Source organism: Rana temporaria, chromosome 11 (assembly GCF_905171775.1).
Source record: "Rana temporaria chromosome 11, aRanTem1.1, whole genome shotgun sequence".
Taxonomy (NCBI): Eukaryota; Metazoa; Chordata; class Amphibia; order Anura; family Ranidae; genus Rana; species Rana temporaria.
In genome coordinates this window covers 25,834,558-25,850,464 of record NC_053499.1, presented here as the reverse complement: position 1 = coordinate 25,850,464, position 15,907 = coordinate 25,834,558, and the positions used below count along the sequence as shown (strand labels likewise).

Here is a 15,907-nt window from a genome sequence, read left to right as displayed (position 1 = left end):
GCAAACGTAAAGGTTGCATCTATTAAACTTGACAGTAATAACTCAAAGTCTTCTAGCTGAAAATACACATTTTTCTTGTAATGAACAGCTGACTCTGCAGATGCCCCCTGATTGATAATGCAGTGACAATGTACATGCCGTTAACTCTCCTGTGTCTTTTTTTTCTTTCCCTCCCCCCAGACCTGCGGCGGATGACAGCTGGCTTCATCGGAATGGCGGTGTCTATCATCCTGTTTGGGTGGCTGATAGGGGTGCTGGGCTGTTGTAAGCAGCATGACCTCATGCAATATGTGGCCGGGCTGCTATTTCTCATGGGAGGTAAGTGTTCTCACTGCTCTCTGGGTCAGCCAGAAGAAGCTAATTATCAGCTATTGACTTGTCTTTTAACAAAGAGATCCTAGATGGATGGCGGCTCCTCCAGATGAGCACGGGGGAGGGGGGGCGCGCCGCAGTCAATTATTAAACCTCTCGGGAGACCGTCTTCACAGTTGTACTTGTTACACTGACTTTTATCCCATTGGCCGTTTTATATAGAGAGAAAAACTTGCGCCCCCCCACAAGGTAAATTAAACCTGCATACACCTTGCGCAGGGGTTACATAAACAGAATTACAAATTGTGTCTCAACTTTATAAAGTATTTATTATAATAGCGAAAATAAATTTCACCTTCTCTCCAAAGCTCTCCCATTTAGAAAATCGGCTGGTCCACCAGATTTATTTTTTATTTTTTATGCAAATCGCTTTCTTTTGATGGTATTTAACCACCGGGCACTTAAAACCCCTTCCTAACCAGAACAATTTTCAGCGCTGTCCCACTTTGAATGACAACTACTCAGCAACTGTAACCATATGACAATTTTGTCCTTTGTTTTTTTTGTTTTTTGTTTTTTTCTCACACAAATAGAGCTTTCCTTTGGTGGTATTTGATCACCACTGGGTTTTATGTATTTTTTGAGCCATAAATGGGAAAAAAAAAAAAAAATTATATATATATAATGTAAGTCATTTTTCTTCATAAATTGTGGCCAAAATCTTTACTGCTAAATGTCTTTGGTGAAAATAACCGGAGGACCCGACTGTCACGGACATTCCTGGGATGACGTTATCTTTTTCTATTCTATTTTACTTTGTTATTATTTTTTTTCTATTCTATTCTTTTGAATTCTATTATTTTTTTCCATTGTATTCTTTTCTATTCTATTTTTAAATGTATTCTATTTGAAATTCAAATTTTGTAAGATGGCTGTCTTCTTTCTATTCCATTCTATTCAATTTTTTTCTATTCTATTCTATTCTTTTCTGTTCTATTCTTCTCTATTCTATTCGAATGTATTCTCTTTAAATTGACGGCCTCCCAGAGTTATCTGAACGTGCTGTAGCCGTTATTCGGCTATAACCCGGTCAGAAACTGGATTAATCACCACTGGGGTTTTTATTTTATGCTAAAAAAAAAAAAAAAAAATGTTGAGTGGGGGGGTGTTGGTTTTCTTAGTTTTAGTCCGAAAATTCAGTAAATACGTAATTTTTTCTCGTTCACTGATGTGCACTAATAGGTGCCACTTATGGGCAATGATAGGCAGCACTAACTTGCACCACTGATAGGCACAGGTTGGCCTCACTGATGGGCACAGGTTGGCCTCACTGATGGGCACAGTCCCTTCCCAAAAATCAGCTTGTGCTGTAACGAATCACAGCACAGTGATTGGACACAATAGACTGGATTTATGATTTCTCCAATCACAAGCAGGGGGCGGGGATTGTGCTCCTCCAGGCATTCCCGGCCAGGACAAGTACTGTCAGTGAGTAAAGCGGTGATGTGGCAGCCTTTTTTTAGGGGCATCAGTTTGGCCTGGGGGGTGGCTGTGTCAGTTTAATTCCTGGGACACTGTATTGTCCTCGAATGAAGGTACCCGGGACAGACCTGCAAAATGCGGGACTGTCCCGGGCAATCCGGGACACGTGGTCACCCTAGTGCAGTGGTTCTCAACCTTCTAGTGCCGTGACCCCTTGATAAAACTTCCCAAGTTATGGGGACCCTTAAGAGTAAAATTATTTTCGTAGGGTGGGTTGTCGGCACCCAAGGCAAGACAAGTAATTTGCGCCCCTAACCCACGGACATGTAGCGCTTCCTGAGTCCTTTTAATGGCAACTATAATCACAGGTACTCACTGTGTCTTTGGCTTTGTGGTGACACCTATGCCGAAATCAGGAGATGGGGTCTCCTCCAGCCCCTCCCACTTCACATTCCTCACCAGTCAGCTGACCTCTAGTCTCTGCCCCGCGGCCATGCCATCAACTGAATGGGGGCCTGCGAGGAGGCTGAGTGGACGGCCATGGGCTCCAGGAACAGCCCAGCTGGGTGGCCGCAAGAAGGCTAGGAGAGCAGTGCGTGCTTCAGGAACAGCCCAAGATTCGGTGACCCCCTGGCAAATCTTTATTCGACCCCCCAGGTTGAGAACCACTGCCCTAGTGGGACAGAGGGCCAAGATGCAGGAGCGTCTCAGAAAATCCAGGTCAGTTGACATCTATAGTCATATGTATACAGGGCTGGACTGGGACAAAAATTTGGCCCTGGTCTTCATCCAGACTGGCCCACTTTGACAGGTCTCTCCCACAGCGGCCGGACAACTCCTGCACCCCCCAGCCACCAAAGCCCCCCCTTCACTAGCGACTAGCCGTTTTACTTTATTAGAGTAGAACGGCTGGTACTGGTACTCTTATAGGCAGTACCAGTGGGGAAGCTAGACATTATTTCACCCGGGGGGAAGAATCAGTTTGGTGCCCCCCCCCCCCATGGGACAAGATTAGGCAGAAGTGAGAAACCCAAAGGCCATAGCTGTTGAGTCAGCTGTCTGTCCCCTCCCTGCTCCTCTGGTCCTCCCCCTGCTTCTTTGTTCCCCCCCCCAGGTGAGCGCTGTAGGCAGGGAGAGGAGGTGAGCGCTGTGGGAAGGGAGAGACAGAGGAGCGGAGGGTGGCAGCGGTCCGCTGTCACTGAAGCCGGCCCACTGAGCCATCGGCCCACCAGGAAACTCCCTGTAGTCCCAATGGCCAGTCCATCCCTGTATGTATACCTCCTGGTCGCACACGTAACTGATGACCAGCACATCCAAGTGGAAATCAATATACAAGGACAGGTTTGCATGGAAAGGTTTAAATTAGTCCATGGCCCATGTCCCAGAATCTGTCAAGGTTCACTTAACAAGGTATCAGAAATGTATGTTCCTTCCAGCAGCATGGTATGTAATTCCGGAAATGTCAGTCATTCGAACACTTCTGTACTGAGAAGTGACACTTAAAGTGAACCTGTGATTTTTTTTCCTATGCAAAATAACAGCTTTGCCTAAAGAAGAACAAAAAAAGTAGAAAAATGGCGAAAGTAGAAGCAAACGCAAAAACGACATTCAGCATAATGATGCCGTCATTTCGTAGAATTAACACAGCGGTTTTGTTTTTCTTATTCCCTTTTGTAACATAGTTCTATTTCCTGTTGGTCCCACCAGGAGGTGTTTTTTTTTTTTTTTCACTTTCTGTAATTGGGCGACGCCTCTGTTCATTCTGCAGTGATGGTCTTAGTAGTCATAGATTTAAAAAAAAGCTTGTTTGTCGCTTTACTTAAAGTCTATCTGAAACGTGTTAAAGTGTTACTAAACCCAGGACCTGGTGATCTGCCGATATGGTTCCGGCTATCGTGAAAGTTCCTGCGCAGGCGCAATCTGATCTGCCGATATGGTTCCGGCTAACAAGAAAGTTCCTTTAAGGACTGCGCAGGCGCAAACTTGCCGACGGAAATCTCCGAACCTCGGCCGGCATCCAGGGCGATGTGGATTTCGAGGAAAGTGGCCAGTCGGCCTCCTGGCTCTTTTTTTTTTTTTTTTTAACATCCTCCAATCCACGGGGATGTTAAAGAATGAGCCTGGATGCCGGGCGAGGTTCGGAGATTTCCGTCGGCAAGTTTGCGCCTGCGCAGTCCTTGAAGGAACATTCCCGTTAGGGGAACCTTAAGGACAAGTCACCGGCATTCACTAGAGCTGGTCTCTCACAGAAGCTTTGAATCTGTTGAATTTATTGGGGTTGGGAAGCTCGGTATACACACTAAGATCTGATTGTACATTCTTCTTTATATCTACCGACCAGTATGTAGGGCAACGGTCTCTTATTGGTTGGGTACAGCTTGATTGGATGGGTTAGGTAGGTCCTCATAGTACACCAGGAGGGTATCCAAACTTTCTAAACAGAGGGCCAGCTTAATGCCCTTCAGATGGGCCAGACTGTGGCCAGTAGGAGTAGAACATGTCCTGGAGTCGGTGGGAGTAAACAATGCCCTATTTTTGCCCCATCGTTGGTGTCAGCGGAAGCAATAGTATCCCTTTGTTGGTGTCGGTGGGAGAAATAGTGTCCAATTGTTGGTGTCGGTGGGAGGAATAGTGTCCCGTTGTTGGTGTCGGTGGGAAGAATAGTGTCCCATTGTTGGTGTCGGTGGGAGGAATAGTGTCCCATTGTTGGTGTCGGTGGGAGGAATAGTGTCCCATTGTTGGTGTCGGTCAGCGGAATAGTGTCCCATTGTTGGTGTCGGTGGGAGGAATAGTGTCCCATTGTTGGTGTCGGTGGGAGGAATAGTGTCCCATTGTTGGTGTCGGTGGGAGGAATAGTGTCCCATTGTTGGTGTCGGTGGGAGGAATAGTGTCCCATTGTTGGTGTCGGTGGGAGGAATAGTGTCCCATTGTTGGTGTCGGTCGGCGGAATAGTGTCCCATTGTTGGTGTCGGTCGGCGGAATAGTGTCCCATTGTTGGTGTCGGTCGGCGGAATAGTGTCCCATTGTTGGTGTCGGTCAGCGGAATAGTGTCCTATTGTTGGTGTCGGTCGGCGGAATAGTGTCCCATTGTTGGTGTCGGTGGGAGGAATAGTGTCCCATTGTTGGTGTCGGTGGGAGGAATAGTGTCCCATTGTTGGTGTCGGTGGGAGGAATAGTGTCCCATTGTTGGTGTCGGTGGGAGGAATAGTGTCCCATTGTTGGTGTCGGTCGGCGGAATAGTGTCCCATTGTTGGTGTCGGTCGGCGGAATAGTGTCCCATTGTTGGTGTCGGTCGGCGGAATAGTGTCCTATTGTTGGTGTCGGTCGGCGGAATAGTGTCCCATTGTTTGTGTCAATGGGAGAAAAAGTGCCCCAAGGCAAACTAAAGGCCGCAATTGGCCTTCGGGGTCACAGTTTGGAGACCACTGTATTACAGTTTTGGTAAATCTACAGTAAATGTACAGTGATTGTATGGCGGTTGTGTTGCCCGCTTGGTGATTTTTACCTACAGGTAAGCCTATAATAAGGCTTACCTGTAAGTAAAATGAATATCTCCTAAACTGTGTGTATTCACCCTGCAGCCACTGACAGCAGTGGCGCATGCGCTCCTAAAGGTCCGGCGTATCGTGCCCAAATTTCAGAGCTCCTTGCCAGAAAGGAGGGCACGCACGCGCCAGTGCCTGCGAACCCGGAAGAAACACTGAGGGAACATATCCACTCTTTCAGCGGTGACCGGCGCTGCTGATGGGGGGCTTCGTTCTAAGGTAAGTATTTCATAATGTGCTAGTGTACCATCCATACTAGCACATTATGTTGTCTTGCAGGTTGTTGTTTTTTTTTTTCTGCGGTTTACTACCGCTTTAAGTGGAGCCCCCTCCACCACCACCATACACAAGGCTCTGGAAAGTCTAGCACCTCCCTCCAGGCCAACACTGCCGGAATACTCTGTTCTCAAGGCAACAGTGGATGCTGCCAATGAAGTCTTGAGCTCTGGATAGTAATTGGTGGCAATTTCGAGGTCAGAGAACGGGTACAAATCAGGTCAATTCTGAAAGTAACAGAACAAAGTGGGGGGAACAGCAGGGCCCCGGGATATGACTCGAAATCTGTGAAAAGTATGCAGTACTCTGGGACGGTTGTAGAGTATTAGTATGCAAATCATTTAGCAGATAAAATATTTTACTTGCCTGTTTTACCCGAGCTGCAGAAGCTCCGTAAATTGCGCGGGCGCGTCGGCAAAATGCCCGGCGCAAGCGCTCGCAATTTAAATGATCCCGTAGGGGGCGGGAATCATTTAAATTAGGCGGGTTCCCGCGCCGATCGTAGAGCGCATGCTCCGTCGGGAAACTTTCCCGACGTGCATTGCGGCAAATGACGTCGCAAGGAAGTCATTTGCTTCAAAGTGAATGGCGTCCAGCGCCATTCACGAATCACTTACGCAAAGTACGTAAAATTCAAATTTCGCGAAGCGGGAACGACGGGTATACGTAACATTGGCTGCCCCTATTAGCAGGGGCAGCCTTACGCAAAAAACGCCGTACGGAAAAGACGTAAATTGCGTACGCAGGGCTCGCGCAACGTTGTGAATCGGTGTTGGTATGCAATTTGCATACTATACGCTGAGCACAACGAGAACGCCACCTAGCGGCCATCGCAAGAATGCAGCCTAAGATATGCGGGCATAAGAGCCTTATGCCGCGCAGATCTTAGGCTGCAGTCGGCGTGACGAGGTTCCTGAATCAGGAGCACTCGTTACGCCGGGGCAGGTAAGCAATTGCGCTGTGTAACCTATGGTTACACAGGCGCAATTGCTTCTTGAATCCACCCCTGTGTTTACAGATATATTCCTTATAGACGTAGGTCGGTGTAATGGCTGGGAAGAGCTACTTGGCTCTCCACCTATTTTTCCAGTAGTGTCACTGGATCTTTTTTTTTTAAAGATCATTGAAATTTTATTTTGATGTACATGATCTAATCCCAAAGTGCAAAAAATTAAAGTGCACCTCTACTGAATTTTACCCAATTAAAAGACCTGCTTGCTATTACATGTATAGCACCCTGGGGCTTAGTAAGGAAGCTCCTCACAAATCCATTGATCTCTCTCCAAGTTTGGCCTTGTTGTACTTTTCACTTCTACCACTAGGTGGCCGGGCACTTGGTGGTACTACCGTGTTTCCCCCGAAAATAAGACCTACCCCGAAAATAAGCCCTATTGTGATTTTTGGGGAGGGCTGCAATATAAGACCTACCCCGAAAATAAGACCTAGCACGGGAAGTGATGTGGGCTGGATGCATTGGGTATAGCGCTCAGCTGGCCTCCCGCTGCTCTCCTCCTCTTTAGCCAGCTGTCAGCGGGGGATTTTGACCCCCCCCCCAGTGCTCGGAGCGGGCCATTGAAGCGCACAGCGGCGCGTAGCTGATGTCCCGGTGCTCTTCTCAGCCAGCTGTCAGTGGGGGATTTTGGCCCCCCTCTCAGTGCGGGAACAAGAGCTCAGGCGGGCCATGGAAGCGCATAGCGGCGCTCAGCTGATGTCCCGCTGCTCTTCTCCTCTCTTCTGCGGAGGATATCGGACCCCCCTCCATTTACAGTGCTCTGGCGGGACACGGGTGCGGCGCTATGTGAAGGTGTTTGTCACACATGGATTGCAGAAGGTACAGTTTTCATTATCTGATACTGTAATCCAGAGCATTCTTGAGTTTTGCAGGCACTTTTACTCGGTTCCACTGGCCACTGGGGATTCCTGACAGGCAGGGAGGGAGATTGGGGGAGAAATCGGCACATGACAAGCCCTACCCCGAAAATAAACCCTACTGGGTCTTTTGTTGCCAAAGTTAATGTAAGACCCAAGCTTATTTTTGGGGAAACACGGTAGACATGAGAAGGGCAACTCGAGGTCAGGTTATGGGTATATGGAGTATATCAGCCAATGGGCAGGGGTTTTCCTGAATCCCTTGGCCTGCTGGGAGAACCTATATATTCAGGTGAGGTCAGGTGATCTATGTTCTGTGCCACCTGGATGGCTATCTGGGTGAACATGTGTTGTACGCCCTGGGCTGCTAGGCCAGAGATTGGGCCTATCCGGGGGGCATCTGGCTGGCAGGCTGTGTAAGGGCCTATGCAGAAGTAAGAGAGCAGCGCACAGCGCAGTGTTGGGATTGCGGCTTGCAGTTCAACCATAAGTGGCGGTTCTGCCTCCGGGCCCCTTACAGGTGTACTGCCTGTACCCCCCTGATGGTGCCCCTGGGGGTGTGTGTGTGTGTGTGTGTGTGTGTGTGTGTGTGTGTGTGTGTGTGTGTGTGTGGAGACTAGACTAGCAGAGTGGAAGGGAACGTGAAAAGTTCTCACCCAGCTGTGGTCCCTGCAAAGAAAATGGACTGTTAGGCCCAAGCTAGATAGAAGTTTTGGTACCTCCAATATTGCTTACACAATCACTAGCGAATCATTTGTTAGAGTAAGGAGCGGTGGCTTCACAGATCGAACAAATGGCTCCCTAAAGTGTAAAGTACAGAAGTATTCTGTAGCGGCGATGACTCTTCTGCGATCGCACAATGCTCCAATTGCGTATGATTGATGGCTATTCAATGTTATTACATGCTTCTGTAGCTTATTCTATAGAGGCCCCTTCCTTCCAGCTGTGTAGCGATCTATTGCGAGCGATTTTAGTGGCGTAATTAAAGCGGACCTTCAGTCGTTTTTTCAACTTTCCATCTATTAAATCTTCTGCCATTGTTGTTGTTTAAACTTTGGATAGTAAAACATTTTTTTTCTGCCAGTAAATACCTTATACAGCCCAATTCCTGTTTTTTGTCTGTACAAAAGCCTAGGCTTATGACATCATGCACAAATCTCTCTCTCACACACTCGTGTGAGCGTTTGCCAGAAAGGGAGGGGGTGCGAGTCCTAAGAGGGCCAATGAGAGCTGCAGAACTGGAGGTGTGCCGCTGCGTGTCTGTGTGTAAATCCAGGAAGTGAAGGGGCAGCAGCTTCAGTTGCCCACAGTTAAAATGGCTGCAGCCAGACTCGGTGGAGGGAGTGTTCCCTAAGCCTGACTCCACTCAACATGCAGAATCCCATTCTTTCCTCTCGGCCCTATTCACACAAAAAAATAGGCACAAGCATTAAAGACCGAGCAGCCCTTTTCTTTTTTTAAACCCCTCCCAACACAGTGTCCTCAACCCCCTCACAGTAATGATGTTCTGTAACCCCCCCAACAGAATATCCTCTGCGCCTTCACATCACCACACCCTCCCCCATCTCCTGTGGCCAGCCACCACCTTCAGCACAGGTCCTGTGCCCGCTGACATACAGTCCCTGGGAGGTGTTTTCTTGAGCCACTATTGCTGTTGTGTTGCATGCAAGTGTCAGCACCTGTTCTCTGCCCCCTGAAAGTAGTGTCCTCCGCCTCCCCATCCCTCAAAGCAGTGTTCTCTATCCATTTCTCATCATTAATCCCTTCCCCCCTTTCGTAGAGTCCTCTGTCGCCACTCCTACAGCTTTTTTTTTTTTTTAATCAGAAGAAAGTTCTATTTGAACACATGCAAGCTTACATGTTCCATAAACGCAAAAGAATGCAAAGTTGTAATGTGCAAAACAATACCCTGGTTCCCCAAAAATAAAACCTGCCCTGAAAATAAGACCTAGCGTTTTTTCCAGGAGGGCTCCAATATAGGCCCTACCCCGAAAATAAGCCCTAGTTAGGAATCCTAAATTCCACTCTATTACAGTAGTATATAATGTACAATATGTGCGTTTCTGTAATATAAATGTGGGGAAGAGAGCTCCGGCGGGTCACAGAAGCGCAGATCGGCGCTATAACAAAGGTATTTGGCACAATTATATTACAGAAACGCACACATTGTACATTATATAATACTGTAATAGAGTGGATTATAGGATTTTACAAGCATTTTAAATCAGTTCACACTGGGGATTCCTGTCAGGCAGGGAGGGAGAGGGGGAGAGAAGACAGCACATTACATGGTAAGACCTACCCTGAAAATAAGCCCTACTGTGTCTTTTGTTGGCATAATTAATATAAGATCCGGGCTTATTTTCGGGGAAACATGGTAGAAACAAATAGGCAATTACAGCTTCTATGCAGTTGGAACTCACTAAAGAGAACATACAGCCCCACCTAGTGGCTGAAAACAGAAATTATAGTGCCAATAGAGCATTCATTTTGCACACTCCAAAGTCCGATAGTGATGACCAGCATTGAGTAACCAACAGCATTCTACCCCCAATATCCTATCGATAACTCAAGTCTACTGGGGCCAAGCCTGGTGCATCAAGCCAACTCCAACAGCTTTAATGTGAAGATTTCCCCTGCACACCCCCCCCCCCCCCCTGCCTTGCTTGTACACCAAGCCACCTATGCTCTACACCCCCAATTGCCCCCCCCCCCCCCCCCCAAAAAAAAGTACATGAGCTTTTTATTTTTGGTGTAGTCAGGCTTTCTGACCCCATAGACTTCAATTGGAGTCCCTGTAAATGAATGATACATGTGGTGTTTTTGCACCTGAAGAATGCCTCTCCCCCTATGGAGCTGCTCTGCTCCCCTTTCCTAGCTCAGGAAACAAATGCCTAAAGCTGGATACACATGCAAAAAAAAAATGGGGGAGTGGGATGGCGATGGTGGTTCCAGTTTATGGAGGAGTGATGGAGCCACCATTGGACGGCAGCATTATCAACCCTTCACCCATAAATAGGGTAGTGTTATTAGATACCCGTGATCCATCTCTTTTGGGTGTGATCACACACCGGGAGCCCAGTGGTGGGTACTGCGGGCTTGTTGTCTGCTGGCACCCGCCAATGATCGAGCAGAGTGGCAGAACGGCGGTCTGACAGGAGGGAAGGCGTGGAACTTTTGCACAAACCAATCAATATTCACTTAGTGGGATTTTTATTTTATTTTTTAATCCCCAATATATGTAGCCGACTACATATTGGCCTAAATTGATGAAAAAACTTGTAGCTGGATTCAGGTAGGGTTACGCCGGCGTATCAGTAGATACGCCGTCGTAACTCTGAATCTACGCCGGCGTAAATTTAAGCGTATTCTGGAAACCAGATACACTTAAATTAGGCTAAGATACGAGCGGCGTAAGTCTCCTACCCTGTCGTATCTTGGGGTGCAATTTTTCCGCTGGCCGCTAGGTTGCGCTTCCGTTGAGTTTGGCGTAGAATATGTAAATGACTAGATACGCCGATTCAGAAACGTACGTGCGCCTGGCCCATTTTTTTTTGTCGTTTACGTAAGGCTTTTTCCGGCGTTAAGTTAGTCGAACAAATAGCTGGCCTAGTCAATGTTAAGTATGGCCGTCGTTCCCGCGTCGAAATTTGAAAATTTTACGTAGTTTGCGTAAGTTGTCTGTGAATGGGGCTGGACGTAATTTACGTTCACGTCGAAACCAATACGTCCTTGCGGCGTACTTTGGAGCAATGCACACTGGGATATGTCCACGGACAGCGCATTGGGCCGTTCGTAAAAAAACGTCAATCACGTCGGGTCACCACCCATTTACATAAAACACGCCCCCCTCATCCGAATTAGGCGCGCTTACGCCGGCCCCATTTACGTTACGCCACCGTAACTTAGGAGGCAAGTGCTTTGTGAATACAGCACTTGCCTCTCTAACTTACGGTGGCGTAGCGTATATGCCATACGCTACGCCTGCCTAACGTTGCGCCGGCCTACGTGAATCTGGCTATCAAATTTGATTTCAGGACAGCATTTTCGACCTCGCAATTGTCGGGAAAAATAACGCAGTGCCATATCGCAAAAAAAAATGGCCTGGTCATTTAGAGAGTTAAATCTTCCAGAGGTCAAGTTGTTTAACTTTGCTTGAGGATTTAAAGGAGTGGGCTAGAAAAAAAAAAGTTGCAGGAACAATGACTGCCGCAAATCAGCTGCAGTCACTGTTTAGATAGTCGGCACCTCTGGCAGCCAGAATACCCATATACAGTAGCTGGCATGGGCGACAGGGCCGATCCCCCCCTATAGGCTCACTATGCAAGCCGCTTAGGGCCCCACAAAGCTGCGGAGGGCCCCCCAAATTACTAGAGGCCCCCGCCCGGTGAGAAGGCATTTTGCTTAGGGCCCCAGGGAGGTCTGGATCGGCACTGATGGGGGAGATTTATCCATCCACACTATTTAGCATGGATGGGGCATTATACGGTAAACAAAGGTTTCGGCACGTAGCTCAGGTAAGTGATGCAGGCTCTTCCATATATGCAGGGAAACCATTATTGCAGGCAGCGTATTTTTCTTGTGCCAAGATTTCATCTTTAAAGCCTTTTTTTTAACATATGGCAGTGCTAAAGGATGTAATAATGTGCTACGTACAGTTACCATAGCAACCAATCAAAATTCAGTTTACATAAAAATCAATGTGCATTAGAATTCTAGTTTTAAAAAAAAAAAAAAAGGTTTATAATGCCTTTCTATTTTCTCTTTTCAGGAACTTGCTGCATTATCTCCCTCTGCACCTGTGTAGCTGGCATCAATTTCGAGCTGTCGCGATACCCGCGCTCTGTATACGGTTTACCCGAAGACATCAGCCACGGGTATGGCTGGTCCATGTTCTGTGCCTGGGGTGGGCTGGGACTCACCCTCCTCTCCGGATTCCTCTGCACCTTGGCACCATCCCTCAGTGCTTCCCAGTCTGCCGTCCACAAACCACGGCAAGAGAACGGAGCCGTGTGACAGAGGAGAAAAAAAAAACGGGAGCAGACGTGACCAGCCGTCCACCCCCATAATCCCAAATAAAATGAAAACCTTAAAAACTAGAAAAAAGGACACACACTATCAAGACTGAGGCACCCGTATTCTGCTGAGGAAGTTGTCCTGTTCAACTTGTGTTTGGTCTGACCGTGTGGTTTGCTTGTGATAAGTTGCTGAAGCTTGAACCTCATGTTGGCGAAAAAAAAAAAAAGGGAACTGTGGGACAGTGCGAGACGGGGACATGTTGTTCACCAAATGGAACAACCCATCACTTTTTAGTGTTTGGACTTGCAAGAGAAGTTGGGCTGGAAGAGAAGTTGAAGGGATAAGGACATCCATCAGATGCAGATGAGTTCCAGAACTTCGAGAAGTTTCCAGAAGCTCCTTTGTACAGAGACGTTAATGAGTATGGAGCGGGCCGCAGTGTTTGGGGAATTTTATATTCAGAGAAACGCACACACACACCTACACCTCTACACACACACACACACACACACACACCTATTTAAATATATATACATGTATAAGAACAGGTAACCAATTTTTACATGTTTTAATACTATCCAAAAAAGCAAAGATTCTCACATCCATAATTTAATTCCCTACTCCATTTCCGTTCTAAATTTCACCCAGAGTGCAGTGCCGTGGCACTCAGCAGGGACTTGGTGACATTAAAAGCATATACGTAGACCTCCTGCCGTGCCTTCAAGTAGGTCCCATGAACCTACGACTGACTCAGGCTCCACCAGAGATGCTATGGGAGGAATTAATATATATATACATTGCGAATGACAGGGCACTCAAGCAGACACGTCACGACCAGATGGTCCAGACATTGTAAATGACCGACATGCCACGTGGGGTTTGGGAGTTCAGAAGGTTAAAAAAAAAAAAAGGGGGGGGGGAGGTGGGAATTTTTAGTGGTTCCAGATCACCTTGCTGGGGTGATGTGATGTCATGTACATGTTGTCCCATCACGACTTATAAAAAGCACATAATAAAAATTGTTTATTGGCGTTTTTAATACAACTACAGTATGCCAAGTATCATTTATTTCATTTGATGAGTTCTACAGCAGTGGTTCCCAACCTCAGTCCTCGAGTACCCCCAACAGGCCATGTTGTGGGAATTTCTCTTATGCCGCATACGCACGACCATTTTTAATGGTCTAGAAAAAAAACATTTTTTTTTTAACCCGATTCTTGTTAACCACTTAAGGACCGGACCAATATGCTGCTACATGACCCAAGGGGTTTTTACAATTCGGCACTGCGTCGCTTTAACAGACAATTGCGCGGTCGTGCGACGTGGCTCCCAAACAAAATTGGCGTCCTTTTTTCCCCACAAATAAAGCTTTCTTTTGGTGGTATTTGATCACCTCTGCGGTTTTTATTGTTTGCGCTATAAACAAAAATAGAGCGACAATTTTGAAAAAAATTCAATATTTTTTACTTTTTGCTGTAATAAATATCCCCCAAAAACATATATAAAAAAAAATTTCCTCAGTTTAGGCCGATACGTATTCTTCTACATATTTTTGGTAAAAAAAAAATCGCAATAAGCGTTTATCGGTTGGTTTGCGCAAAATTTATAGCGTTTACAAAATAGGGGATAGTTTTATTGCATTTTTATTAATCATTTTTTTTTACTACTAATGGCGGCGATCAGCGATTTTTTTCGTGACTGCGACATTATGGCGGACACTTCGGACAATTTTGACACATTTTTGGGACCATTGTCATTTTCACAGCAAAAAATGCATTTAAATTGCATTCTTTATTGTGAAAATGACAGTTGCAGTTTGGGAGTTAACCACAGGGGGCGCTGTAGGATTGAGTGTTCACCTAGTGTGTGTTTACAACTGTAGGGGGGTGTGGCTGTAGGACTGACGTCATCGATCGAGTCTCCCTATAAAAGGGATCACTCGATCGATGCAGCGCCACAGTGAAGCACGGGTAAGCCGTGTTTACATACGGCTCTCCCCGTTCTTCAGCTCCGGGGAGCGATCACGACGGAGCGGCTATAAACAAATAGCCGCGCCGTCGTCCCGGATCGCTCCCCCGGGAACCCGACCGCCGCATGTAGCGGGGGGGGGGGTCCCGATCGGACCCCCCACCCGCTAGAAGGCAGGGCCGTACAGGTACGCCAATGTGCCTGTACGTGCCATTCTGCCAACGTATATATATGCGGCGGTCGGGAAGTGGTTAAAGTAGATGTAAACCCAAAACATCTTTTTTTTTTTTTATGTCACAATGTAGAGAATAAGATTTCCTATCATCTGTGCCCAGTCTTGCCACACAGTTAATCCAGTTCTGAGCAATCCTCTTTTATTGTTCAGTGAAAATTAAGACTTTCAGATAAAAACCTGTCTAAATAAAAAGTCCTTTCCGTCCCCTTGCTTCGAGTGACAGGGTTTTTACATATCTCGTGCACTAGCTTGGACACATGCACATTCCTGGATGTTTATCATAATGTGGGGGGTGATCCACAGTTCATTGTGAGAAATAATGTATGTCACTCGAAGCAAGGGGACGGAAAGGACTTTTTATTTAGACAGGTTTTTATCTGGACGTCTGTTAATTTTCACTGAACAATAAAAGAGGATTGCTCAGAGCTGGATTAACTCTGCGTGGCAAGACTGGGCACAGATGATAGGAAATCGTATTCTCTACATTGGTACATCAAAATAAAACATTTTTTTGGGGGGGTTTAAATCTACTTTAAGCCTGCCTTGCCTACACACGATCGTAGAAAAAAAATGCTCAAGCAAAGCGCGGTGACGTACAACACGTACGACGGCACTATAAAGGGGAAGTACCATTCGGATGGCGCCACCCTTGGGGCTGATTTTGTGTTAATAAAACTTTGGTGAGAGACGATTCGCGCTTTTCAGTCTGTTGCAGCGTGATGAATGTGCTATCTCCATTACGAACACTAGTTTTACCAGAACGAGCGCTCCCGTCTCATAACTTGCTTCTGAGCATGCGCATTTTTTTCACGTTGTTAAAGCCTACACACGACCATTTTTTACCACGTGAAAAACGACGCGGTAATTTAGAGCATGTTCCAAATTTTTAATGCCCATTTTTAACGTTGCAAAAAATGCTCTGGAGCCCACACACGATCGTTTTAAATGACATAATTTTTTTTTTTCATTTTTCACATTGTGAAAAATGGTCGTCTGTACGCGGCATTAGGCTGGATTCACATCAATGCATTTTTAGTGCATTTTGCAGATTTGCACTACATCCATTTACCATGGTTTCCTATGGAACACGTTCTGTAGTGCAAATCTGCAAAATGCAAATAGCACTAAAAATGCACAGGTGTGATTTGGGCCTTAGATTAAATAGCTGTGCAAAATCCCAAGCCATTGACTCTAATTTACA

The 15,907-nt window shown here is 46.6% G+C and overlaps 1 protein-coding gene across 1 annotated transcript in view; it reads left to right on the top strand.

Moving 5' to 3' along the window:
• The window catches only part of LOC120917154 (transmembrane protein 178B), a 79,888-nt gene extending 66,341 nt beyond the window's left edge, over positions 1 to 13,547 (top strand). Inside the window, exons 3-4 of the mRNA XM_040328238.1 lie at positions 181 to 318; positions 12,256 to 13,547. Coding sequence (XP_040184172.1) covers positions 181 to 318; positions 12,256 to 12,500 — 383 coding nt within the window. The 3' untranslated portion in view covers positions 12,501 to 13,547. The remainder of the gene's footprint in view (positions 1 to 180; positions 319 to 12,255) is intronic.
• The last annotated feature ends 2,360 nt before the right edge of the window (positions 13,548 to 15,907 follow it).